Source organism: Haliotis cracherodii, unplaced genomic scaffold (assembly GCF_022045235.1).
Source record: "Haliotis cracherodii isolate W230 unplaced genomic scaffold, xgHalCrac1.p SCAF_5, whole genome shotgun sequence".
Taxonomy (NCBI): domain Eukaryota; kingdom Metazoa; phylum Mollusca; class Gastropoda; order Lepetellida; family Haliotidae; genus Haliotis; species Haliotis cracherodii.
In genome coordinates, this window is record NW_027266308.1 from 53,808,869 (window position 1) to 53,834,701 (window position 25,833).

The 25,833-nt window shown below is 41.6% G+C and overlaps 2 protein-coding genes across 3 annotated transcripts; both read right to left on the bottom strand.

Annotated features, from left to right (window-relative positions):
- Positions 1-2,521: 2,521 nt before the first annotated feature.
- LOC139442516 (ethyl acetate hydrolase-like) lies at positions 2,522-11,116 on the bottom strand. 2 transcript variants are annotated; one of them, XM_071223332.1, is made up of 9 exons: positions 10,701-11,116; positions 9,520-9,652; positions 7,324-7,445; positions 5,912-6,009; positions 5,129-5,223; positions 4,306-4,445; positions 3,287-3,373; positions 2,651-2,786; positions 2,522-2,608 (listed from the first exon to the last, which is right to left on the bottom strand). In XM_071223332.1, the coding sequence occupies exons 1-8, from the start codon at positions 10,924-10,926 to the stop codon at positions 2,692-2,694; spliced, it is 996 nt and encodes a 331-aa protein (XP_071079433.1). In that variant the 5' UTR covers positions 10,927-11,116; the 3' UTR covers positions 2,522-2,608; positions 2,651-2,691. The 2 variants fall into 2 exon arrangements, with proteins under 2 accessions (XP_071079433.1, XP_071079432.1); XM_071223331.1 differs by having other exon boundaries at positions 2,530-2,786; positions 10,701-11,115.
- A 2,248-nt stretch (positions 11,117-13,364) lies between these two features.
- On the bottom strand, positions 13,365-23,381 carry LOC139443311 (ethyl acetate hydrolase-like). Its single transcript, XM_071224290.1, has 8 exons — positions 22,991-23,381; positions 20,724-20,856; positions 19,940-20,061; positions 18,015-18,109; positions 17,083-17,177; positions 15,300-15,439; positions 14,409-14,495; positions 13,365-13,818 (listed from the first exon to the last, which is right to left on the bottom strand). Exons 1-8 carry the CDS (start codon positions 23,214-23,216, stop codon positions 13,748-13,750), a joined length of 969 nt encoding a protein of 322 aa, XP_071080391.1. The 5' UTR covers positions 23,217-23,381; the 3' UTR covers positions 13,365-13,747.
- Positions 23,382-25,833: the final 2,452 nt, after the last annotated feature.

A 25,833-nucleotide genomic window follows, 5' to 3' on the forward strand; every position in this document is an offset into this window, starting at 1 on the left:
TTCCCTGTGCAACTTAGGTTGTGATTAACTGAAGAAATGGCCTGAATTATCAACACCAGGTCAAAACCAACAATGGAAAGGAGTCTCATGCATATGTATTTGACTTCAGTGATGATGAAGGGACCAAGTTTGACTAGAGAACTTTCACTAATAATCCTTAATCATTAAACATTTAGGTGACCCAAAATAATCAGTACTAAAAATAGAGAATGAGAAGCTGCCTCAGAGCTGAGGATTAACCCTGTTAGGAGCTTGAGGTGACACAATTTGATTGGATAACTAACAAGATGCTGGAATTGACGACAAAGTTTGTGAACTATCGCATTCAAATCAGATCTTACTCAGATATGATACCTGAAGAGCTTAATCCTTCACATTCTTTTCTCTATCCTTTTCATGTTTCACAGAAAAATGTTTTATGCAAGAAATTAGACATTTACTTTGTGAGTGTGCATGACTTTTATAACTGACAAATATATAACTTTACACAATATCCATTACATATCCAAGTTGTGTTTCTAGAATAGATTCAAGGTAATTTTGTAATGATTTTAGAAGAATATATTGGTGTATATTTTCGTAATATTTTATGTTTGTCATATTTTTGGCAAATATTGGTTTACATACTTAAGGAGATAATTATTTGAGGCTGTATTTATTAAGTCCAACATTACCTTGTCTGTTGGGGCCAAGAGGAGGAATTTACAAACTGTTGAAACTTAAACGGAGAACTTGATGATTGTATTTGGAAGTGTTAATCATATCTTGTTTTCATCCATAGTTGTATGGCTTAAAGCTTATGACGATGCATTTGTTGTTGCAGCTTTTCAAATGCTTTAATCTCATATGTGGCCAAAACAGTTTTTGATATTTTAGCTCATTTGTCCAGGTATTTTACACTGCTGTCCCTTGTTATTTTATAGTGGTTTATTACATAGGTATTTTGATTTTTTGTTGCCTTTTATTGTAGTTATTATGAATAAAGAGTTTTAAAAGTAATTATCATCATTTTTTTGTTGCCCATGAAGATCCGGGTTGGAATTGATCTTCAGCTGCTTATGCTTGTCGTAAGAGGCTACTACCCGGGGATACTGTATTCGACGTAATAAGCGCCCCGCTCTAATAAGCGCCCACGGCGATATTTGCTAAATAATTGGCTAGTGAACAATCCCAATTATCACCCCTTTCGATTGATCAATGTATCACATTGATCAATGTAATACGTGTGTTACGTGCACCCTTAATCATGGGGCATTATATTCTGGAAAAAAATATATCTTTCGTATATTAACATTTCAGGCTGTCAACATAAACCACGAAATTTACGATCTTTCAACTCTTTTGCTTTTCACCAAAATAATATTGTAATAAGAGCCCCCTATTTCTTATTTTGAGAGCGCCCTGGGCGCTTATAATGTCGAATACGGTAATGTGATGTAAAAAATAAAAGTAAAAATGGCCATCAGTGATAATTCAAGTGGGATTTGGCAATTATTCCCTAGAAACACTTGGAAAGATACAGTAGTGAGCGAAAGGTGGAGGTCAGCACAGCAAAAGCAATCGGTTTTTTTTCTGTTGAAAACAGAAGGGGACGTCAGTAACAGCAACGGTAACTACGTTACAGAGTTGGACGACTCAGAACGAGTCATCATAGCCAGCTTCCGGCGTGGTCAAGCCTAATGGCATTGTCGAGGGTGAAACAGACGGGGTTATTTCAGGCTGAACACCAGGCTTAACATTAAACTTAGAACTGATCAAGGCCCAGTGTCCACTCAGAGGGTTATTGTTTCAGTCAGATCAAGGCTCAGTGTCCCATCAGAGGGTTATTGTTTCAGCCAGGTCATCTTCTCGAGGTAATGGCGTTAACCTACTATAAAAGTCCCTATATAGTCAGTTAACGCCCTTGGCGTCAGCTAGGTCAAATGAACATGCTTCTGACCTGTTCCAGATTAAACAAATCTTCTTAGAATTCATCTTTCCCATCTTATTTCACATCAGATTCCACATAAAAGTTAATGATGCTTTGGTCAGGGGTAATTGTTGATACGCATGTTACACAGAAAAAATAATGTGCAAAAATGCCACTTGGGATACACTGTTTTGTTGGTAAAGTTGATGTTTTTTCGTTATGTTATGACAATTTCCGATTTTCAAACATTCCCTGATATCATTCATTTCCGCCACGTGGTGAAATGGATTGAGCGTTTGCTCGGTGAGCGGAAGGTCGGTGGTTCGATACCCAGGTCGCGTCACACCACAAGACGTTAACAGGTAGTACTCGTTATCTTACCTGGTACTCGGCATAAATGGCAATTGCTATTAAAAAAATTGTGGTGCATTTGAAAAATTTAGTATCATCAATATATGATTATGTATAAATCAATTGGAACGGAGGCGACGATTACAGTTTGTTTGTGGTTGCAATCAATATTATTTTATCATGCGTGACCACATGACATATTCTTGACAAAGCTAATCCGTTTTGTTTTTTCAAAATGCTTTATTAGAATATTTCATAACAATTAAAATAAACTCCAAAAACACAACTGAAATGAAGTATAAAAATCTGCCCATTACAAGTAAAGCTTGAGTATTGAGACATTGGAACATTCTGTTGACAAGGCAGTCGGGTGTCTGGGAGTGGACATATGCCAATACAGGGCGGATATGACGTAGCATGGTCACGTGGTGCTATTCGTCCGCGGGTGCGTCCTTGTTGCTGCCGTGTTTCCTGATGAATTCCGACACTGTTGCATATGCTGATGCACAAAGCAGTTTGAAGTGACCTGCAACATTATTGCATCAATAGATTTCTTAAACAACATGTATCACGTGTCCCCAGAAATGAAATTACTCAATGTGTAAGGAAGAAATATACGTTCAAGTTAATCCTTGGTTAATGTTTCAGCTGCGAAGTTGTAGATATGTATGATTCGGATCTTTTTGTTTCCTACTTCTACTTGTCTCTATTACATGAGAGACCAACAGACACCGTATAGTGCGTGAATGTAACAAGACGTGGCAGTCAGCAAATACCTGGTAAAGTCACAGGTGATATTACTCAAGTGTGGACCAGGCAAACCAGTGATTGAAAACATGAGCACCGGTTTACGCCATCGGAGCGTTGTGTGACGGAAGCAGCCACGGAGCCAGCATGCACCGTATTAATATAGTCGCCCCCAAACGACAAGCAGTACAGTGCTGGGAGCTAAGTTAACCCAGGTCCCTTCGTGGTTGTCCAATATGTGAATGCGGAACATCTATGTATATATTGCCTGTAGCTCACCTGGCATCCTGAAGAAGGCATGTGGCGCTCCCTTCACCAACACCAGCTTTGTCTGCACGCCAGCCTCAGATATTCGGTCACGGTAAGCTAAAATATGAGTCAATAAATCTTGAAGTCGTTTAGGGTACTAATCTGATATGAAAGAAAATTATTTAAGAATTGACTTCAATATGTTTTGCATTTACAGAGATATAAACGTAAAACCCTATGTGCGTACTGTGTAAATACGCGTAGTGGATTTACCCCAAGTCAGCACACCGGTTTAAAGGTTTATAACTCCATAACGGAAACAACATATTCTTACAAATATGTACGTCAACAATAATAACTTGACAGACTACCTATTCAATTATAACAGATAAACACAAACAAATTGTAGACATCAGTACGAAATCAGTGACATCGCCCAGCGCAATAATACAACACAAGCCACGCCCATTTTATAATCAGGAAACGATAGTCCGTTAGTGGGCATAGAAACAAACGCAAAATATTTTATATTTCTTTTATAAGCAAATAACCAATTTTAAGGAAGCACTATTTATGACCATATAAATCTTCAGAGATTAGCAGACTGTCACTGGAGATTTTAGACATTCTTTCAAAATATGCAATTTGTTTTATCGGGAGATGTAATACCTTTATCCATGGCATTGCATAAGCAAGGATTTTGTCACCTAACAATTAATATACTGGTACCAACATGGGGCTAATGCCCAGTTTTTCCCAAGCCAGGTAGTACACAGATACCGGTCGACCTTAAAAAAGTGACTGATTATATGTCACAAAGATTTATAGCTAAGGTATATGCATGTATATGGACCGGGGGCCTTTGATCAGGTGATGGTGGGATCGAATCAAAGGTTTATCCTGACTCTAGGTTTGAAGACTTTTCCCGTGGCAAACGCTTCCAACGGGCTTTCCTCCCACATTAAGCTGACACGCCATGATACAACTGGAATACTGTTCAAAGAGGCGTTAAATCCAACTTAATCCCTTGATATCAGATTAGAATTTACCGTATCCGCAGTCTCTCAGTGGATCTAGTTCAGCGAGGAGCACCAAGGCAGGGGGAAGTCCAGAGAACTGCTTCCTCAACAGTGGAGTTATACGCGGGTTAGACAGCTGAGCTGGCGATGTGAGGGCGTGGTTCTCAAACCTTCAAACAACCATCGTCATCATCAAGTCTCCGAATGGCACTTAGAAGTGATGCACACAAGAGAGAACTTTTTTTTATTATGAGGAACACAACCTTCGGGGTATATGCTTATTCCTTTATCAGGTTTCGGAGTATACGCTTACTCGTTAAACTGATAAAGGGGTAAGAATATATTCCGACACGTTGTGGTTCTCATTGCAAAGAAGTTGACATCCATAAATTCTCTCCTTTATCATCATCATCATCATCATCATCAATATATACGAAGTATAAACATTATATATTTTGAAGCATTAAAATCCATTAGGAGGGACGATATACTCTCTACAGGTGATGACGATGTAAGTGTACGGTGTGAAACTGTGCTCTGTCTGTTGTATTAATGAACCGTCGACATGTAATAAGGTTATTCAATATCATATTGATCTACATAATCAAAGCTTACAGATAGTGTTTGAACGATTGGCTGCATCTTCGATTATCCAGTGTTTCATACCAATTGTCTAATACATGTGTGTATATAATCGAGGGCTGCCAATTTGTTTGAGCCTCGTCCCCAGCCCCCTTTAACATAAAGTCTCAGCGCTACAGTCGTTTTGTCGAACGTGTCCACGGACACAACATATTAAGTAATACGAAAACATAAAAGTATTTCAGGTCCATTTGATAACGTTGAAGCCTACCACTCCAGGGCGTTCTTGTTTAGTCCTGGCGTGTTGGCGAACTCTGCCACGGAAGGATATGTATTCTCAAGGTCCACCATCGGGTACACCAGCACCTGCAACATCCGGGACATAGCACATAGCACATAGGGGGCGGCTGATGTAGGTGGGGACTTGCACAAAGCGTTGTTGGATGGGCATACATGAGACATACAACATGGGCGGATACAGACGGGGGGTGCACAGGACATGGATTCAAAACCATGTACGTCTTCTCTGGCCCAAGAGCAAGCTAACCTTCCCAGCGCGTGACACCTTACTAACTTCCGGGAACGGTAATCTTATGTAATTCTCAAATTTCTTTTGGTCGCTGGTTTAGTTGTATAAACACAAGGATTTGCTTTCTAACAAGGTCAGACCAATGTAAAAAATTATTAGACGGATAGAAGTGAAACTTTGATGCCATATTAATCGTGTTAACACTGATATAATATCTCACAAATAGATGGAATCGGGCATCTGGTATATGTATTTTAATGCCGAAAGCAAAATTCGTTTTGAGAGAATATTCATATGTGGGTAAGGGTTGCGTGTAGCATTGCGTCCCTTGGGCGCACCAGGATCCTATGATCGTGGCTTCGAATATCAGATTCGCACTGATTCTTGGTCTGACAGGATATGACAACATCGCAGGGCTAACTGACTACGACCTATGTCATGTTCTGTTCCTGGCAGATTAAGCTGACAGGCTTCTTTAAGAAACGATCGTTAACATTTCGTTAAAACAAACAAGTTCAGCGTTACCTGAAAGTCTACGTCCGGAACCTCATGACACACTGTGGAAGCGATGTGACCACCTACACTGTCCCCGGCTGTGCCAAGAGCGCTGATGTTGTTTGCACCTGTCACACAGTGAATACATGTTCATAGACATACTCAAGGAACTAAACAAGGGAACATTGAGCATTTTAGCGTGAGAAGGTTCATTGCTGTGCTGAAATGGTTTCCATATGAACAAAACGGAACTGAGGGCTGGCTGTTGGTATCTGGTGTTATATACATCCCCGATCATCTTTGCGAATGTCATGTCAAGCCCCGTTCCCTTATTTAGTATGCCTTTTGGATGAGAAGTTATTTATTGTTTACCACCCGTTCAGGGCCCACTTGCACAAAACGATCTTAGCGCTAAGACTATTGTAAGCCTATGTTAAAGTATGGGAGTTAAGATCATCTTAGCGCTAAGATCGCTTTGTGCAAGTGGGCCCAGGAGCTATTTCTTTGGGTTCCCCATAAAACGTTTCATGTCTTTATTTTCAACCAATTTCAAAATGCCTTTCAAAGACCTGATCAGTGTAACTGACAAAGAAATTCAAATTAGCTTCAGATGCTTTCAATACTCAAAAGTTGGACATATTATACATGTATATCAGATATATCAAACAACTCAACTTTTGACATGACACAGACATGTACATGCTGTTAGGCCTACTTCACTCCGAGGACAGCTAACGAAAATACAGGAAATAAAGCTGAATAAGCGTGGCACTATCACATACTAGTCGTATGACAACATTTCCAATAACGGACAATAAGTCTTAACCAATAGACACTATGACTACCCATATCAAAAGTTGTGTATGTTGTGCATAATGTGTATGCACGAGAGGGTCATGCTGACATGTTTTTTTGTCAAAGTATAGCGTCGTGAAAGACAACGACATTGGTAAATATATATATATATATATTATATGTAGTAGTATATAGGTATATGGTCTCTGGTCACCACTCGCCCCTTTCCGTAACCTACAAGAAGACTCGTCCCCGTATCGATGAATGTTATGTGCGAAAATACGACAAACCAATCAGAATGCGCGTATGGCTTCTAGTACTTCGGCCAAAGAATCCCTCAGGAATAAGTTTTGATTTTACATATGCCTTGCAATTAAAAATATACCCAAGATACATTTAAATGTGTTCAACTATACTGTATAATAATGTAAGGCCCAATGTGTTTTCAGTAGCATCAGGAATATATATGATATATGGGGCAAATATACGCGAATCATTACGTAACAAGTTGACACTTGTTTTAGCGATACCCGTTTGCGCTTAGACGGAACCCAGTCTCAAAAATGGCCACGGGAGAGGCACGAGTCGCGATTCGGCTTGTCCGGGAATAACACGAGTTGGTCACGAATGCAATAGCAATAACTCACCTATCAGTGCTCTGTTCATTTTCACCCAGCGCGTCACACACACGGCGTCGTCCAGACACGCCGGCAGTTTGTTCTCTGGAGCAAGTCTGTACTCCACACTCACTACTGTGCAAGGAGTATCCCTGTGTGAACACAATCACGTGTAATTACTATAAAACTCAGTATACTACGATTTATCAGAGACACTTTATGTTGCCTTTTTTAACTGAATTAAGAAATACGTAGCATTGATATATTTAATATCAATTCGTCCCCAGCAATTGTGTAGTATCAAGAAGTGAGGTTGTTTTAATGCCGCTTTCGACTGTGTTTCAGTTATACCAGTATATTCAGTGTCAGCTTGATCCGGGAGGCAGCAGTTGTATTTTAGACAGCCATGCGTCCTCGATTGTCCAGTGTATATTTGTCAAGCATATATTTCTAAATCAGTGAGTGAAGTTTTAGAATGCTTGAAACAATATTGCAGCATTTTTAATCAATATTAAAGTATTCTTGTAATAGTATTGCAGCATTCTTTAAACAATATTGCAGTATTTTTGTAACTATTGCAGTATTCTTGTAACAATATTGGAGTGTTCTTTAAACAATATTGCAGTGTTCTTTTAACAATACTGAAGTATTCTTGTAACAATATTGCAGTATTCTTGTAACAATATTGCAGTGTTCTTCAAACAATATTGCAGTGTTCTTGTAACAATAAGACAGTGTTCTTGTAATAATATTGCAGTAATCTTTTAACAATATTACAGTATTTTTTACACAGTATTTCAGTATCCTTTTAACAATATTGCAGTATTCTTGTAACAATATTGCAGTGTTATTTAAACAATATTGCAGTATTCTTTTAACGATATTAAAATATTCTTTTAACGATATTGCAGTATTCGTTAAACAATATTGCAGTGTTCTTTTAACAATATTGCAGTGTCCTTTCAACAAAATTGCAGTATTCTTGTAACAATATTGCAGTGTTCTTTCACTGCAATATTGCAGTGTTCTTTAAACAATATTGCAGTGTTCTTTTAACAATACTGAAGTATTCTTGTAACAAAATTTGAGTGTTCTTTTAACAACATTGCAGTGTCCTTGCAACAATATTGCAGTATTCTTTAAACAATATTGCAATATTCTTTTATTACTATTGCAGTATTCTTTAAACAATATTGCAATATTCTTTTAACAATATTGCAGTATTCTTTAAACAATATTGCAATATTCTTTTAAAGATTTGCAGTATTCTTTAAACAATATTGCAGTTTCCTTGTAACAAAATTGCAGTGGCACCAGGCCAATGGGCGCGGAGACGAGTACACGTGTGGACAAATTTACACTTGTCTTGAAAATCCTCATTGTGTCATTGTGTACACGATTGATACATTTGCATGAATAAATAACTACTCATATCTTAAATATGTATGTTCACATATGTCTACAGCAGCTCATGTTTAGTCTTCACTGAAAGGAAATAAGAGATTAGCTGCGATGTAAACATAAAAGTGTTTATTTTTCCTTCAAATACATCTCGGACAGGGCCTGCCGGGCGCTAAACGACACTGAGCCTCACTTCCTGCATAGCGACCTATATGTAATACAACTAGGTGGTTTATTGGGAAAGGATCTGCTTCCCGAAAGGGGCTGAAGCTCAGCCTCTCCCCCTGGATAAGATTGATGATGTGTGTAGTGTGTGGACTGTGTGATTTCAGTGTAAGTATTCAGATGGCACACACACGCGCGCACACACACACACACACACACACACACACACACGAGAACATATAACGATCGGAATATGGTCTCTGCATAGATACACACACGACCGCATATGCACACACACAGACACACAGACACAGTCTACTGTCTCACCTGGCGAGGGATCTGCATGTACTGTCTACATTCCCACCTGACGAGGGATCTGCATATACTGTGTACTGTCTCACATAGCGATGGTTCTGCATATACTGTTTACTGTCTCACCCTGCGAAGGTCCTACATTTACTGTATAACATCTCACCTGGCGAGGGATCTGCATATACTGTCTACTGTCTCACCTGGCGAGGGATCTGCATATGCTGTCTACTGTCTCACCTGGCGAGGGATCTGCATATACTGTCTACTGTCTCACCTGGCGAGGGATCTGCATATACTGTCTACTGTCTCACCTGGCGAGGGATCTGCATATACTGTCTACTGTCTCACCTGGCGAGGGATCTGCATATACTGTCCACTGTTGCCCGTGATCCTACGACGAAGCCCCCACCATGAAAGTAGACAACGACGGGGGCTTCTGGGGGACATTTCGTTGTTCTGTAGACGCTCACTGGTATGCTGTCTGGGAAAATGGCCATGGATGAAGTGGGTGACGTTTAACGACGTTCAGTAAAACAACATCTGTATCACGGCGGCAAGTACAGAATCGGGCCAGCCAGTGATTGATAGTATGAGCAACGATAAACCAGGTGACACCGTGTTGCCACATGACCCCATCTCTCGACTGTTACGACAGGTATGGCCGGGGTGCTTCCTAGATTTTGTTCACCGGAAATATGACGAGGGTGCGATGACGGAGTGCAGCTAACCCGCGTGTCGATGTGAGAAAACACGCTGCTAGTGTATTGTCACACAAAGTAGTTTACAGACTCCCACGGTGTAGAGGTCGTCGAGGGCGTCGTCGGATGCACATGAGTGGGAAATAACAACACAGTTCATGCGTGCATATTGTCCACTTGCACAGCACAGTCAGCTTGTACGATATGACGCACTGGCTGTCCTACCTGTGAGAACAGTGCTTACATCCAAATGCAACACGTTTGTGAAGTGTATTGAGACAATACACATTACGAGGCTAACGTCGAATAATGCTTCAGGGACAACAAGTAACATTTATAAATACTTGCGTAAGGATGTTTCTGTGGGCATTGACAATGTACATACAAAGCTAAAATCGAATAATTTAATAGTGTTGGCTAGTACTTAATCTATCACTACATAGGTAAGGGTGCATTAGGACTATACATATTATGGGACTATCATCCAATAATTCTACAGGTATAAGCAGTAGTCTTTTATTTTTGTTTGAGGGACAATACACATACAAGGTTAATATCCAGTATTTCAACAGAGGTAAGCAGTAATTTAACAAATACTTGTGTAAGGTGTATCTGTTGTGACAATACACATACAAGCTAACATCGAATAATGCATCAGGGATAACCAGCAACATATCTTATAAACATATTTGTCTAAAAATCCCTGTATTTTTTTTTTCACGCTTCAATCGTTCATTGTTATCGGTTTATCAATAAAAAGGCTTTTACTTTCACACAGCAGCAGATGTAATCAGTGCGCCGAGTCGTACTCCGTTCACGTGGTTGACCTACCTTGATCCGCAGGTGACGGAACCCTAAACTCTTTGATCTGACCGTCAAACTCAACTTCACCCCCGAACAACTTGGCTGTTATCAGTCCCGCCTCCCGAGCATCGGGGGGTGTCAGCTCGATTATGGGCCGGTCCTTCCGACCCTCCAGGATTCGGAAATAATCCAGAGTTTCCTCGTGAATGTCATACTTGAGACCCGCTTCACCCCACGCCTCGACTGTAGACATGCTGGTCCCGTCCCGTGTCTTATACAGGGATGTGATATGACTTATCTATTCCGGAGTGAGGTATACAGCCCTGATCAGCTACGTGTGACCTTGCCTTGTCGCCACCTCCGGGACTCTCCCGACTCTTCTATCGCTAGGCCCTTTTTACACGCTTCGAAGCAGATATATATATTTTCACTCCATATATAGAGCAGCGACAGTACACGCCGACTGGTTATCAGTCGATGCGTGATAAGGCGTTGTAAGCACTTATAAATACAACATGACTTGTACACGTAGTGTCCCTGTATCAAGTCAATTACTGTATATAACATACACACTGTGGTGTTATACATGCGTTTTGTATGATATTTGGCAATTATAAACAAATAAAATTTACCACTTAGGTTCATCATGAATTGTACATTAAACACGGCTCTGCTAATAAGTCATGAAACAACATAGCTGGGAAATCGACTATGAGAGAGAGAGAGAGAGAGAGAGAGAGAGAGAGAGAGAGAGAGAGAGAGCATTATTGAGCATTATTTGAAGCAATCACCATAAATAATACCAATTCTTCCCACACCACCTCGCAACCCCAGTACTAAATGGCTGGTTCCAGATTTCACCCGGAGTAAATAGATATGTCGTCATAACCCGTCTCACAGCAGAGGAAATGTGAAAGTTGCATGATGATGACTGGAAGGTGTCCGAAGTCCTCGCTCTGAAGTAAATATGTGTGCAGTATTCTAGAAGAAAGCCTGACTATTTTCTTGCATACGTCTGTGTAGGTGTGTGTGCAGTATTCTAGAAGAAAGCCTGACTATTTTCTTGCATACGTCTGTGTAGGTATGTGTGCAGTATTCTAGAAGAAAGCCTGACTATTTTCTTGCATACGTCTGTGTAGGTGTGTGTGCAGTATTCTAGAAGAAAGCCTGACTATTATACGTCTGTGAGATTATCCTTAAGATCCGAGGTTGTTACAAATCCGGGCCCAGGTCACGGTAACCCCAATACTTAGCAGGTATATTCTCAGGTTCGTTTATGCACCTCCAACAAACTTGAAATTGTGACACTGTTGGTCTGAGGGCCATGCCAGTTGTATACAGGAGAACCTGGCGACATCAAACATACCTTTACCCGTCATAAACCTGATATTTAGATGTCTCGATGATGACGTCCATGAGTGAGGTGAAATGGGGTTTACCGTCGCGTTCAAGATTATTGAAAATAGCGACGTGCATGCACGTGTGTGTGTATGTGACTAATACCGGCTTTATAGTGCCAGCCCACTATGCCTCAGTATAACATGAATACCCCACTCAGAATACTGACTCCAGTTTTTGTTTTATCCCCTTAATGTCGGCCAGTGTGACACCAAGTACCATTTTTTAATGTATCTTAGTATGTCGCGGCCGGGGATCACACCTCGAACTTCCCTCCTCCGGACAGCCGCATTATCCATTAGGCCACGGAGACGGCTGCACAAAGGCAATGATAGAGTCCTGCTTTGCAACTACTCCGTGAAATCTGAACTTAGTGAATCGGTTTTAAACCCAAGTCACGCACGCATATCAATATCCTTTGTATGTCACAGGCCACTTTGTTCTTGTCTGCTACCTTGTTATTTTACACCGCAATTTTCAAGATATATGACGCCGGCTTGAAAATAATTGAGTCTGGACAGGACAAACCCGTGATTGATATTATGTGCAACGTCTAACGCCATAGGGGAAAGATGTCACATAATCCACCACATCACCAAACCTGATCACCCGATCCACGACAGGCATAGGTTGCCAAGGCCGTAGTTAACATTTTTTGACAGGGAGGGCAAATATCTGTACAAGTATCACTTGTCCCCAACTTAATTCAAATAAAACTGTTTTCTATAAAAAATCCAGGGGGGGCAACTGCTGACGACCAATTCTAATCTAGAATGTGCACGGGGCGATTATCGTTCCTGACAGTGGGTTGTACGATGAGAAACAACAAAACTATAGGTAGTGGTTTGATCATTTGTTTATGTATTTTATTACAAGTGATTGTGAACATGCATCTTGAGGAATTCTAGCTATGATCAGTGTCTGCTTACACTATAACAACTGCTTTGAGACAGGTCACATATTATGGGGTGGGGGTGGGGGTGTCTAAGTTCTAAGACAAATATCAACTCGCCTCCCTACAATAAATGACCAGTCCCTTACGGCTGTACTGCGGTTCCGCGAGAGTTGCAGGGTAGTTTGGCAAAACATTGGCGCTTACAAAATGACCAAGGTACCTCTGTACGCTTGTTCTCGTATCGTACCGGTCTGGTACTGCAAAGATATGACGAACATTATAACGGAAAAAGAGATACCGTATTCGACTAAATAAGCTCCCGGGTCGCTCTCAAAAATCTCAAAAAGGAGGAGGCTCTTATTAGAATATAATTTTGGTGAGAAAAAACAGAGCTGAAAGATCGTAAATTTCGTGGTTTATGCTGACAACCTGAAATGATACAAAAGAAAAGTATGTGCGTATCATACACGACAGATATATTTTTCAGAATTTAATTGCCCATATAATTAAGGGTGCATATAACACACGAGTGCGTATTTTACACGAATAAATAAGTCCTGTGTACATCAATCGGAAGGGGTGCTAATTGGGATTGTTCTCTAGCCAATATAATACCCAATATTGCCGCGGGCTCTTATTAAAGCGGGGCGCTTATTACGTCAAATACGGTAAGTACTTGTGAGCAATAGCGTACATTGTCTGCTCAGTTAAGAGTCACGGGCCCTATATTTGTTTTCTGCCTGTATCCCTTCATGGAGCTTCGTGGTTTTGATCCTTTTTCTCAGTGACTAAATTTGCGGATGAACCTTGTAACAGCTTCGTAGGACAAACGGCAGTTCACTTCATAGTTTCCTAAAAACGATAAAAGGACGTGATGATAACAATGTATTTACCTGATTAAAGCTCTAAATCAGAACAATATGCGATATAGTTTGAAAGTGATAATACATTTTTTATTTGATTATAAATGATTCTGGTTATCCCAAATAAAGATGATGAGGTCGTTATAACCGTAACATTGTCGCATCACAAACTGAGCGAGATGCTACAGAGCATGGGTCTTAGCCTTTCTATAGAGTATAAATTCAGAGGACCTTGACCTTCTTCTTAACCAGTAACGACAACGTTGTTTCATAATGCATGACTAGGGCAGATTGATGGAACAATTGACACGTCTGCCATTAAGAATTTAACGTCGTGCAGCGATAACGATGAATTGTATTCCCCTTTTATCAGATATATAGCGAATCCAAATCACCCTGAGACGACACTGAGGCAATTATCTGTTCCGAGGAACTAGCAAGAAGTTTGCAAATTTGAGTTAGTGAAAAGGATAGATGGACGTTATCCGCACGCACCGTAATAATCACATGCTGTTTATAATGTTAAGGTTTTCGTGATGGTGTCTACCTGTACAAGCTATTAACTGTTTAACTTATTACCTGGCATGTGGAAAAATGCATGGGGCGCCCCCTGGAGAGTGATGCAGTCAGTTGTAACGCCAGCAGACGATAATTTATCCCGATAGGCTATGGAAAGCATACACATCATTTGAAATATATATTCAAACTCACTGGGGCTTGTAACGCGAAAAATAGCAGCTTCAAGATATATGGCCACAACCAGTGCTTATATAAGAATCCTTTTATATAAAACCCTGTTTTCAAACTGAACTGAATTATATGATTATGACAAAAGGGCTTTGGCAGAAGAGTGTCATCGGGAAACTGTCAGATCAATACACACACCCAAATGTGTGAGACGCACCATGTATATACAGGCAGGACATGACATAAGGTAAAACCAGCAAACAACTTCAGTCTGTTTAGGGACGCACCATTAAATAGTCTAGGAGTGAGTGAGTGAGTTTGGTTTAACGCCGCTTGTAACAGTTTTCCAGTTATATCACGGCGTGTCAGCTTAATGTGGGAGGAAAGCCCGAAGTGATGCAGGTCTCAGACGTTATCCACTTCGGTGAAACCCACGAGCACGGGTATGGTGCTGACAAACCTAGAAACATAATCGGGGCGAACCGGGAAAATAGTCTAGGAAGACGCTTGGACACAAAATACAGAAACATTCTCTATGAAATATAATCATAATTTAATTTTAGATAATTTTCATGCGTTGTTCTATGACCTTTGTATTTTTGTTCATGAATCCCAAAGACTGAAGGTTTATGTCATTATTTGGCTAATAGCCAAGCTTAAAATCCGCTTTTTTGGTACACAGATACATATCAAGATTACTGTCGTTATTTAAGCACGTAAGCTGACGTCCTTAATTCCCCGAGTCCGTATTGTTAGATCATGCACTGCACTTAAGTCACCTACCGTATCCACAATCTCTTAGAGGGTCCAGTTCTGCTATTACAAATATTGCCGGTGGCAGGCGACTGAAGTCTTTGTGTAGTAAGGGAGAGTAGCGGGGATCTTTCACTTCTTCAGGGGAGGAGAAGTGAAGGTCCTGGAACCTACAACAACCATACATGATGGAGAGGCAAACGTCAGACCTGCAGACATCAGAGAAGCAGAAAACAGTGACCAGCAGACATCAGAGATAAGCAGACGAAGTAAACACGCAAACATCAAACACAGGTAGACGACAGTGAGTCACAAATATCAGGGAGAGGAAGTCGACAGTGAATTGCGGACATCAGACACAGACAGAAGACAGTCATCTGCAGACAGAGAGAATCAGACGAAAGTGACTAACAGACATCAGACACAGCCAGACGACAGTGATTTGCAGACATCAGAGAGAAGCAGACGACAATAAACACGTAAACATCAGACACAAGCAGACGACAGTTACTTGCAGACACCACAGAGAATTTATACGACAGTTACTCACAAATATCAGAGAGAGGCAGTCGACAGTGACTTGCAGACGTCAGAGACAGGCAGACGACAGTGATTTGCAGGCGACAGTAAACATGCAAACATCAGACATAGGTAGACGACAGTGACTTGCAGATATCTGAGATAAGCAGAAGACAGTGAATTGCAGTCACCAGAGAAAAGTAGACGACAGTGAATTGCAGTCATCCTAGAAAAGCAGACGACATTGAATTGCAGACATCAGAAAGAGGCAGACGAGAGTAACTTGCAGACATCAGAGAGAAGCAGACTACAGTAACTTGCAGACATCAGAGAAAAGTAGGCGACAATAAGATGCAAACAACAGACGAAAGTGACCAGAATACATCAGAAGCAGACGACAGATAACATCAAAAAGAAGCAGGTGACAATAACTTGCGGACATCAGAGAAAAGCACACGACAGTCACTGGCAGAAATCATACAGAAGAAGGCAATAGTGACTATAGCAAACATCTGAGAGAGGCAGACCAGACGCAGATATGAGAGAAAAGCACAGTCGTAAGCTAAAGTCAAACGTCAGTAACATGCAAACATTAAAGAGAGGCAGACACGCGGTTAATAATAACATTAGCTGGACCGAACTTAGGTGTTTACTAACGTGCCTAGTCTAAGGTTTGGTGCATCGGTTTGGTAACATTGTAAAACGATGATGTGGTACATCCTGCCAGGTCCTGGTCCCGTGAAGATTCCGGGCCAGAATTGGTCTTCAGCAACCCATTCTTGTCGTAAAAGGCGACTAACAGGATCCGGTGGTCAGGCTCGCTGACTTGGTTGATGCATGTCACTGTATCCTAGTTGCGCAGATCGATTCTCATGATGTCAATCACTGGATTGTCTGGTCCAGACTCGATTATTTACGGACCGCCGTCATATAGCTGGAATAGTGCTGAGTGCGGCGTTAGATAATAACAACAATAACAACAACCTGTCAAGTCCTGAATTTTTTGCTTAGAATTTGTCAGCTACTGATGTTTCAGCAAATATGGTTCACTGGATACGTGTAGCTGCTGCAACATTTCATAAGGATCCACGATGGTTACTGAGACTGGAAACAGAACATTGTGACCTGTCTAATTGTGTGCCCACACCTAGTAATCCTGACGCGTGTACACTGCAAGTGCACAGGCCAAGCTCTGTGTGATAAAGGTGTACCATAGCGGACCTCCGTGATGCGGGTCCAATGTCCCGGATACAACGTAACACGCCATTCTATCATTGGCCCCTTCCCGACTTACCACTGAATCATGCTTTGGTTAAGTCCCGGTGTTGTGGCAAACTCGCCGAAAGATGGCTGTGAGCACGTGTGGTCCGTCATAGGGTACACTAGAACCTAAAACAAGACCAGTTCATCTACTTCCACTGTTTTATCTCATTGGTTCTGTAAGTATCAGGACAATACAGCCATGGTATATCTATACGGCCTTGGAAAAAGAGTTGGGGTTCTTCTTAAAATTGTTTGGCTCCTATTTTCGTCGAGTAGGGCTATAGTTCTACCATACTTAAATAGCCATATATTCTAATTGTAACTGTGCTATGGAATGTGCGTACATATAATTACGGTAAATAGAGACATAATTAGAGCTCATGCCTTTTGTATCATTTCAACATGGGGCGGTCGGGTAGCCTTGTGGTTAAAGCGGTCGCTCGTCACCCCGAAGACCAGGGTTCGATTCCCGATATAGGTAACATGTATGAAGCCAATTTCTGGTGTCCACCGCCGCGATATTGCTATAGAATTGCTAAAAGCGGCGTAAAACCATACTCACTCACTAACTCATTTCAACACTCCATCGAGCACTGCATCTGGCACTCACCTTGAAATCCGCATCGACCTTGAAATCCAACAGCTAAGTTGCTTCTCCTTCAACCCCAGCGAATCTTAGTGATACTTGCCCCCGAAAACACCAGTGTCTCACCTGAAAGTCGAGATCTCGCACCTCTATTCGACTAGAGTTACTTGCCCCTGAATTTGCTCACCTGATTGTGATACACGGTTCCCCAAACACCAACTCCATTGGAGTTACCTGCCCCTGAATACACAAGCCTCTCACCTGGAAGTCGACGCTGACGTGGTGACAGACGGACGCCGTCAGGTTTCCCCCTGCACTGTCTCCTCCAACACCAACTCCATTGGAGTTACCTGCCCCTGAATACACAAGCCGCTCACCTGAAAGTCGACGTTGACGTGGTGGCAGACGGACGCTGCCAGGTTTCCCCCTGCGCTGTCGCCTCCAACACCAACTCGACTAGAGTTACTTGCCCCTGAATTTACAACAGTAGAGTTTTTAATTAGCTAAATATAAATATATTTCTTCCGACAATTGAGGCTTTAAAAAATACAACTTGAACAATAACGATAGAATATATAAAGGCTACAGGTTTCTTACATTAGTACGTTAGGATTTGTACGGGGGAGAGTTTATACCGGGACACCGGCGACATAGCTGGAATGTTTCGGAGTGTTGTGTTAAACACCAAACAAACACAATCAGACAGACTGTATAGAAGCTCTGGATAGAATCCATACAAGATTTTATATCTTAGGTGTGAATGTCAGTTTGTCGTCATTAGTAAATATTTTGTTTCGGGTGGAGTGGACAATTCGTGATGCCATGTTAATAAAATTACCATTGAGCACATACCTACGGGTGCTTTGGTGCGTTACGTGATGACAACATTGCAAAAGACAAGAACGCAAATATTAAAGATGAAGTAGATTTTTAAACTTCAGCTCCATAGTGATTGGAAACTCGTGGAGCCAGCTGGACACCTTGAGGCATAAATCTAAACTCCTTGTTTCTAAAGTTTCTTCAGGGGTTTTTCAAGTGAACAATTGACTTTCCTTTGCACGTGTTTGTGACGGTGTCACCGGTGGTAGCAGGATACGGTAACCTTTTCGCTAACACCTACTTAGAAGTGATCCAAAAACACATTCTTATGATATAGTTGGAATTGTACAGTGGACTCTGCTTTTAGTAGATATTTCTTGTGATGATGGAAATGGTTTTTGTCACTTTTATTTTATATGTTGTCTTATTCTGACAATGAAACACGCGTTATATCATTACTTCTTACAATCATCTAGATTGTCAAAGACAGCAGAAATCAATTAATATGAATACATATAATCGTACATCTTCCCAAGGCAAGGGAGTTAACTGACTATAAAAGTCCAGTTTCCACCCTTGCCGAACTAGGCTGGAATTCCTGGGCTCGACCGTAGCGCCACCAATGGTTATTACGAGTGATGTTCCTTCTAAGCCTCTTCTATGGACCAATCAGATTCCACCTCTCGTATCACTTGCATTTGTTTCAAACAAAATGGTGGCGCCCAGTCAAAACGATCTGATTGATAATCAAGATCTATATTGTGATAAAACGGGTCTTACATAGCGAAGTGCATCAAATCACGTGAGCACCTTGATTAAAAACATGAAAAGACTTGGAAAATATCTGTTGACAACGAGTTGGCGGTGCATATGCTTTGCAAATCCTGCAATCGACAGAAATCTGCACGACATTTTACAAACCGGATTTCGATTTCGGTGAGCCATTTTGATTGGACTATGCATAGACTCGTAAGCACAGCCAAAATGTAACTCCATAATACCAGCCTAGTTCGGCAAGGGTGGCAACTAGACTTTTATAGTCAGTTAACTCACTTGCCTCGGGAAGATGATAATCGTTATATGTTTGGAGTAAATTAGAAAGTTTGCTTTTACGCCGCATTTAGCAATATTCCAGCAATATCATAGCGGGGACAACAGACATAGCCTTCACACATTGTACACATGTGGGGAATTGAACCCAACTCTTCAGCACGTCGAGCGAACGCTTTATCCACTAGGCCACCAACAACACTTTTGAGTAAATGAAAAGTATTTATGCAACATTTAGTTGCCAAGGGTCCCGGGTTATATTGACCAGAGAGAAAAACACCAATCACCCATTTCAGAACAGTGTAGGACCTCTGGTCCTGCTTCTGAAACCTGGTCTAATTAAAGGGTAATTCCGCCAGTAATGGATCACCTTTCTATAATATAAGGGTTCTCAATGATCTGAAGTTGTGTAATTGAAAGGAGACACGTGTACCTATGAGTGCCTTGTTCATGCAGACCCATCTAGTGACGCACTCCACGTCCTTGAACTGTGCAGGGAACCTGTGTTCCGGGGCCAGGCGGTACTCCGTGTTCACCACTATACAGGGCGTGTCTCTGAAACACAGCAGCAGGTGCCCGTCACAGGTCGCAATATACAGGTGGGAGGCAAAATACATAACAGACTACGACATGCATTAGGCATTTTTACACAATCATATCTTATGTAACCGGAGGTGATGATTGCTTACATGTTAGTAAATACTGAATGGTTGAAAAATATTATGTGGAGCCATGTGTAGTTTAATAGTTGTATTTGTTTTTACATCTAAATTTGAAAAAGAACTGTATAGCGAGATAACACGTACTGCCCATTTTACACGGTACTGTCACATGGTCAGGTTCGTTGACTTGGTTGAAACATGTCATCGATCCCAATTGCGTGGATCGATGCTCATGTATCAATCACTGGATTGTCTGGTCCAGACTCGATTATTTACAGACCGCCGTCATATAGCTGGAATATTGCTGAGTGCGGCGTAAAACAACTAACCATCCAACAAACCAACATGAATTTCTAAATGGGTGAACAAGATTGACTGCCTCTCTTGCACTTCCGGGGGTGAAGATCAACGCATGGGTGATAGAGGTATATTTTTACCCAAGTGATTGTTTCTATTTTTATAGAAATCATTCATATTTGTTTGTCAATATTGTCTTTCGTGAAACACCTTTCCTTTCATAACACCAAACATCGAAAAGAAAATAACAAAACGTACCTGGCTATTAGTTTACAGGTGACATCATAAGCCTGTCTGGAGCCTACCACCATTCCTCCGCCGTGGAAGTAGACGAGCACTGGGGCTGTGAGGGGGCAGATGGAGTCCTTGTACACGCTGACAGCCACGCCCTCTGGGCACAGTCAAGGTGGGGATGTAGACATATAACATGGTGACATTCGGCGCTAAGGTGGGTGAGTATGGATTTAAATTGCTTTAAGATATTTTTCAGCCATAACACGGCGGGAAATGGGCTTATAGCATTGTACTCATTTGGGAATCGAACCCCAGCCTTTCGTGTTACGAGCGAATGCTTTAAACCGCTATAGGCTTCCCAACCGCCTTTACCACTAAAAGACATGGTGGGCACCACAATTATAAAACATTAAGTCGGTTGTTTTTTTTAGATGTGCATTAATCATAATAGTATTCAAAACTTCTTCTTCTTTTATCTTCTACTCATACTGTTTCTCTTGTCAGAGTGGACATGTTTTATATCTGTAATCCACCATACCAGAAGAAGGCCAAGTCAACTTCATTGCGTAACGGGGCGTCGGGTAGCCTTCTGGTTAAAGCGTTCGCTCTTAGCACGAAAGGCCGGGGTTCGATTCCCAAATGAGTACAATGCTTTAAGCCGATTTCCAGCCGTGATATGGCTGGAAAATATCTGAAAGCCGAAGACCCAGATTCGATTCCCGACAGGGGTACAATGTTTGAAGCCCATTTCTGGTGTCCCCCGCCGTGATATTGCTGGAATATTGCTAAAAGTGGTGTAAAACCATATTCACTCACTCACTCATTGCATACCTTATATTTGCATGTATATGTTACTTGCATTCGCGTTAATTTCAAGCACAGGGTCATTTGTTCAAAAACTAATGAACTTAATGTGGTTATTTCAATACAGTGTAAATCAAATTTAACAAAACATTTAAAAGGTTTGTCTTGTATGCTATTAACAATACAATATAGCAATATTTGTAATATAAACATTGTATGAAGAAGATCTAGGTGGCCTGTTGATTTCATACTCATGTTTAAAGACATTTTTGTGTTTAAGATATGAACCTTTTTGTGTACGGCCTTGACCTTGGACGTAGATAGTAAAGATAAAATTCAACGATTGAGGGGCCATGTGTCTGTTGACAACAGTATCATAAATAATGCGTCGTGACAACGCGTACATATATCTGTATTCATGTCACCACTTCAAATGAACGTGACTGATCATACCACATATCAATCCTGGTGAGAGTGTATTGCTTCGTCACTGTAAAAACATTGTGAGGTAGTGGATGTTGTTTAACGCCGCAGTCAGCATATTCCAGCGTTTTCACGACAGTTTGTAAATTATCGAACCTGGACAAAAAACACGTCATCGGAAGCGGTTGACACATGAAGGAGTCGTTAATAGCCTGACCACCTGGTCCATTTTGATCGCCTTTTGGGACACGCATGGGTTACTAGGAGCCAATTCTAAATTGCATTATCAACACCGGGTGTTATTACGTCGCTTAACGTCGTCGACGTTTTATTTGTGGCATCGTCATTATCATCAAATACTGGCATTTAATACTGGCTGTGTATTCAGCCCCGTCATCGGGAGACAACATGGCACATCAAACAGTTATGCAAGTGCTAAGAGCAGGAAAGATATATACAGCGATGTAATTAAGTTTCATCATTTTCGTAAACTGTCATATTAGTGGCATGATTGCGGCAATTATGGTGACATGAATCCGCTGGAAGTGTAGTCGGTGTGTTGTGTTGGACTGATAACGTGCGAAAGATCTGGGTTACTTGCCGGGTAAAAACACTGTCCCACTGATCCGCTTATATCACCTTGACCTATCATGGCCGTTCACTGGGCACATATAACTGAACTGGTCTGTCGAGCAAACAGCTGACATGAATACCCGTTAATTATTTTCTGCTGTGTATACGACGGTACCCATACGACAGTGGCGAAAAGCCATCATCAAGATTACACTTTGCAAAAATAATTTTACGTGAAAATATTGTTTGATTATCTTAAATTACGCTTGCCTCCGAAAACACGACGAAGTCCATGCATGTTTAAGATGTAACTATGTATGCCATAGTACTTGCAGGTAGCAAACGACTTGCTTGTTATATATAACATATAATAAATAACAGCATAGCGAAGTCTCTCGTTGAATAAAAGGACCCCTGTCGTAGTTTTTTTTCACCGATAAGAATGGGCAAGATAAGAGGGCCCCCGTCTCTGTTTGTAAATACGGCCTTACCCGGACAATGAACGGAAGGAACTGTGAATTCCTTGATGCTGCCTTTGAATTCAGTGTCTCCGGCGTAGAAAAGTGACGTCTGCAAGTTGGCTTCACGCGCTTCCTCCACACTGAGCTCTGGATAGGGTCTTGCTCCCCTCTCTTTTTGTTGGCGAAAAAACGCAAGGGTCTCCTCGTGGATTTTATACTTCTGCCCCGCCTCCCCCCACGCGTCTAAAGTCGCCATGTTGGTATGATAGTCAGAGGCAGACGACCGTAAGCATATGGAAGAAATCTGCTCGATCAGTTCATATGCAGACGACAAGAGTAAGTGAGCGGTCTCTCTGCATTGTCAGGCGGACAGATATCGGGCGTTGAGGACAGTGTATTGAAGCTGTCGTCTCCCTGTTGAGGGACACGCTGGCATGATTTCAGATTAGGGGGTGTCAGATGTGAAGATACTTCAAAGTACAAGATCATTGTCCATAGTTCATGATATGGGTGGCTATTGTGACCCTGGGACAGAAGAGTTCCCTAGAACACCATGCTTGTCGTAAGAGATGACTGATAGATCTATATATAGAGTGCTTGGAGTAAATTAGTGAGTATGGTTTTCGCCGCTTTTAGCAATATTCCAGCAATATCACGGCAAGGAACACTAGAAATGGGCTTCATACATTGTACCCATGTGGGGAATGGAACCCGGGCCTTCGGCGTGACGAGCGAACGCATTAACCACTAGGCTACCCCACCGTCCCCTTATATATAGAGGACCGGGTGGTCACAATGCCTGTGACGTGAGTGACTGTTGTCAACCTCCTCAGCCAGCGTGGATCGTGCCCATACTTGAGATTCAGTCACTGAGTTCCCTGACCCAGATTCGATTATTCACAAGCCGCTGTGACATTGCTGAAGGATTGTGACTGCTACGTAAAACAACATTCACTCACTCACACGTGGGATACCGATGACACCTATATCTGAAACATAACTAAGATTTTGCTCCACACAACAAACATGAGGATACCATTAGATTCACAAGGCAACTTTATTTAAACCTCTGACATTTTATGCCATGTTGAAGGTCAATTCGACTTTTCAAAAGATGATTTTAAAAACGTTAAAATGAAAGTGTCATTAATGAATACATTCAGCTAACAAATTAAAATGGCGGCCCTTCTTCCGTGCCCGATCACCCTTGTCAAACAAGAAATTGCCATTCGTGAATTATTTATAGGTCAGATTAGGTGTGTATCGGTTTGGGGATGTGGCTTTGTTGTTTATTTCTATCCGGTATGGGGGTGGGTCTTTTTGTAGTTTGAGATTAGAGTTTGTTTTGGTAGGGCTAGCTGGGAAGCCCTCTTCTTCAACCGGTATACAAGACATACATTAGAAGGTATATTCCCTTCCTTTCAACTGGTATATAAGACTTATAAACTCTTCAAAAATAGAAACGCACAGGTAGATTTTTTGTAAATTTATTGTAACTAATAAAGTCGATATATTTCATTTAATATCATAGATACAAATATGAAATTTTGGAGCTCGATAGTCACATGTTGTCTTTGTACAAAGGCATTGAAAACTGTTCATTGTCACATAAGGCCACAAGGTTACGCTGAACTCAGTATCTCGTGTGACCGCCCGGGCAGCAATCACGGTTCTGCATCTCCTCGGCACTGACTGGATAAATGTACGAATTCTGTCCTGCGGAATTCTGCTCCATTCTGCTTGTAACGCGTTGGCCAGTTGTGGGAGTGACTGAGGCGTCTTTTGACGTTGACGTACACGTCGATCGAGTTCATCCCAGTGGTGTTCGACTTGGTTGAGATCTGGAGATCTCGACGGCCAGGGCAAGGCGTTGATATTGGCATTATGAAGGTAGTCTACCGTGACACGAGTTGTGTGCGTTGGAGCGTTGTCCTATTGAAACAGCTCCCTCTGGCGGTCAATGATTGGAAGAAGGTGAGGTTGAAGAATTTGATTCATGTAGCGATTTGCTGTCAAATTTGCCTGAACCACAACCAAGTCAGATCTCGTGGTGTAGGATATGGCCCCCCACAACATGACAATACCGCCACCGAAATTGTCGAATTCACGTACACAATGTGGGGGAAAACGCTCATTTCGACGACGATAAACACGTTCTCTTCCATCTCGCCGGTGAAGAAGAAATCGTGATTCATCGCCAGTTTCTCAAATTCCAAGGCTGTAGGGTATGGCACCAACGCAAACGTCGCTGTCGATGGATCTGTTGCAAATCAGGGACGATAACTGTTCTTCTGGGTCGGATTCCAGCCTAGCGAAGATGATTCCTGACAGTCTGGTCCGATATCCTCTTCAAACCAGGGATGCGTCCTGCAGTCTCCGTAGCTGTGGCATTGCGATGACGTAGGTGGAAAAGTCGAATATAGCAATCCTGTGCAAGGGTTGTAACTCTTGGTCGGCCGGTTCTCGGACGGTCTGCAGCGGAATTGAACTGTGTATATCGGTCCATTGAAGTGGCGTGCAACAGAAGATTGCGAATCCCCTCTCTGGATACGTCCTATGGCGATGTCCCAATCGGCAGCCCTGAGTCTCGGCATTTTCGAACTTGAAAAATGTTGACAATTGAATGACAAATTATTGGCTTGCCTTTTTATAGCCACTACCACGAGTTATGAATGCCATAACTTGCACATGCATTTGGCTTTCCTGTTTTCCTCCATGACATTTTGTACATGTGTGAAAACAATGCCGTTTAAGACATTTGAAATCGGGATGCCTGCGTTTTGACGCACCGTTTGTCGAATATCAGGCCACCAACATTTTCCAATAACATATATCCAATTTATATACCGGATTTTCTGTGTAGTCAGGTTCAA

Excerpts from the sequence above, each read along its gene's own strand:
- LOC139443311 (XM_071224290.1), bottom strand. The coding sequence starts at position 23,216 with ATGGCGACTTTAGACGCGTGGGGGGAGGCGGGGCAGAAGTATAAAATC. Across the intron at positions 14,496-15,299 it reads TCTAAGAGATTGTGGATACG|CCTATCGGGATAAATTATCG; the intron begins GTAGGTGACTTA and ends TGCTTTCCATAG. Across the intron at positions 13,819-14,408 it reads TGCATTTTTCCACATGCCAG|GAAACTATGAAGTGAACTGC; the intron begins GTAATAAGTTAA and ends TATCGTTTTTAG.
- LOC139442516 (XM_071223332.1), bottom strand. The coding sequence starts at position 10,926 with ATGTCTACAGTCGAGGCGTGGGGTGAAGCGGGTCTCAAGTATGACATT. Across the intron at positions 5,224-5,911 it reads TTCCGGACGTAGACTTTCAG|GTGCTGGTGTACCCGATGGT; the intron begins GTAACGCTGAAC and ends CGGATGTTGCAG. Across the intron at positions 4,446-5,128 it reads AACAAGAACGCCCTGGAGTG|GTTTGAGAACCACGCCCTCA; the intron begins GTAGGCTTCAAC and ends GGTTGTTTGAAG.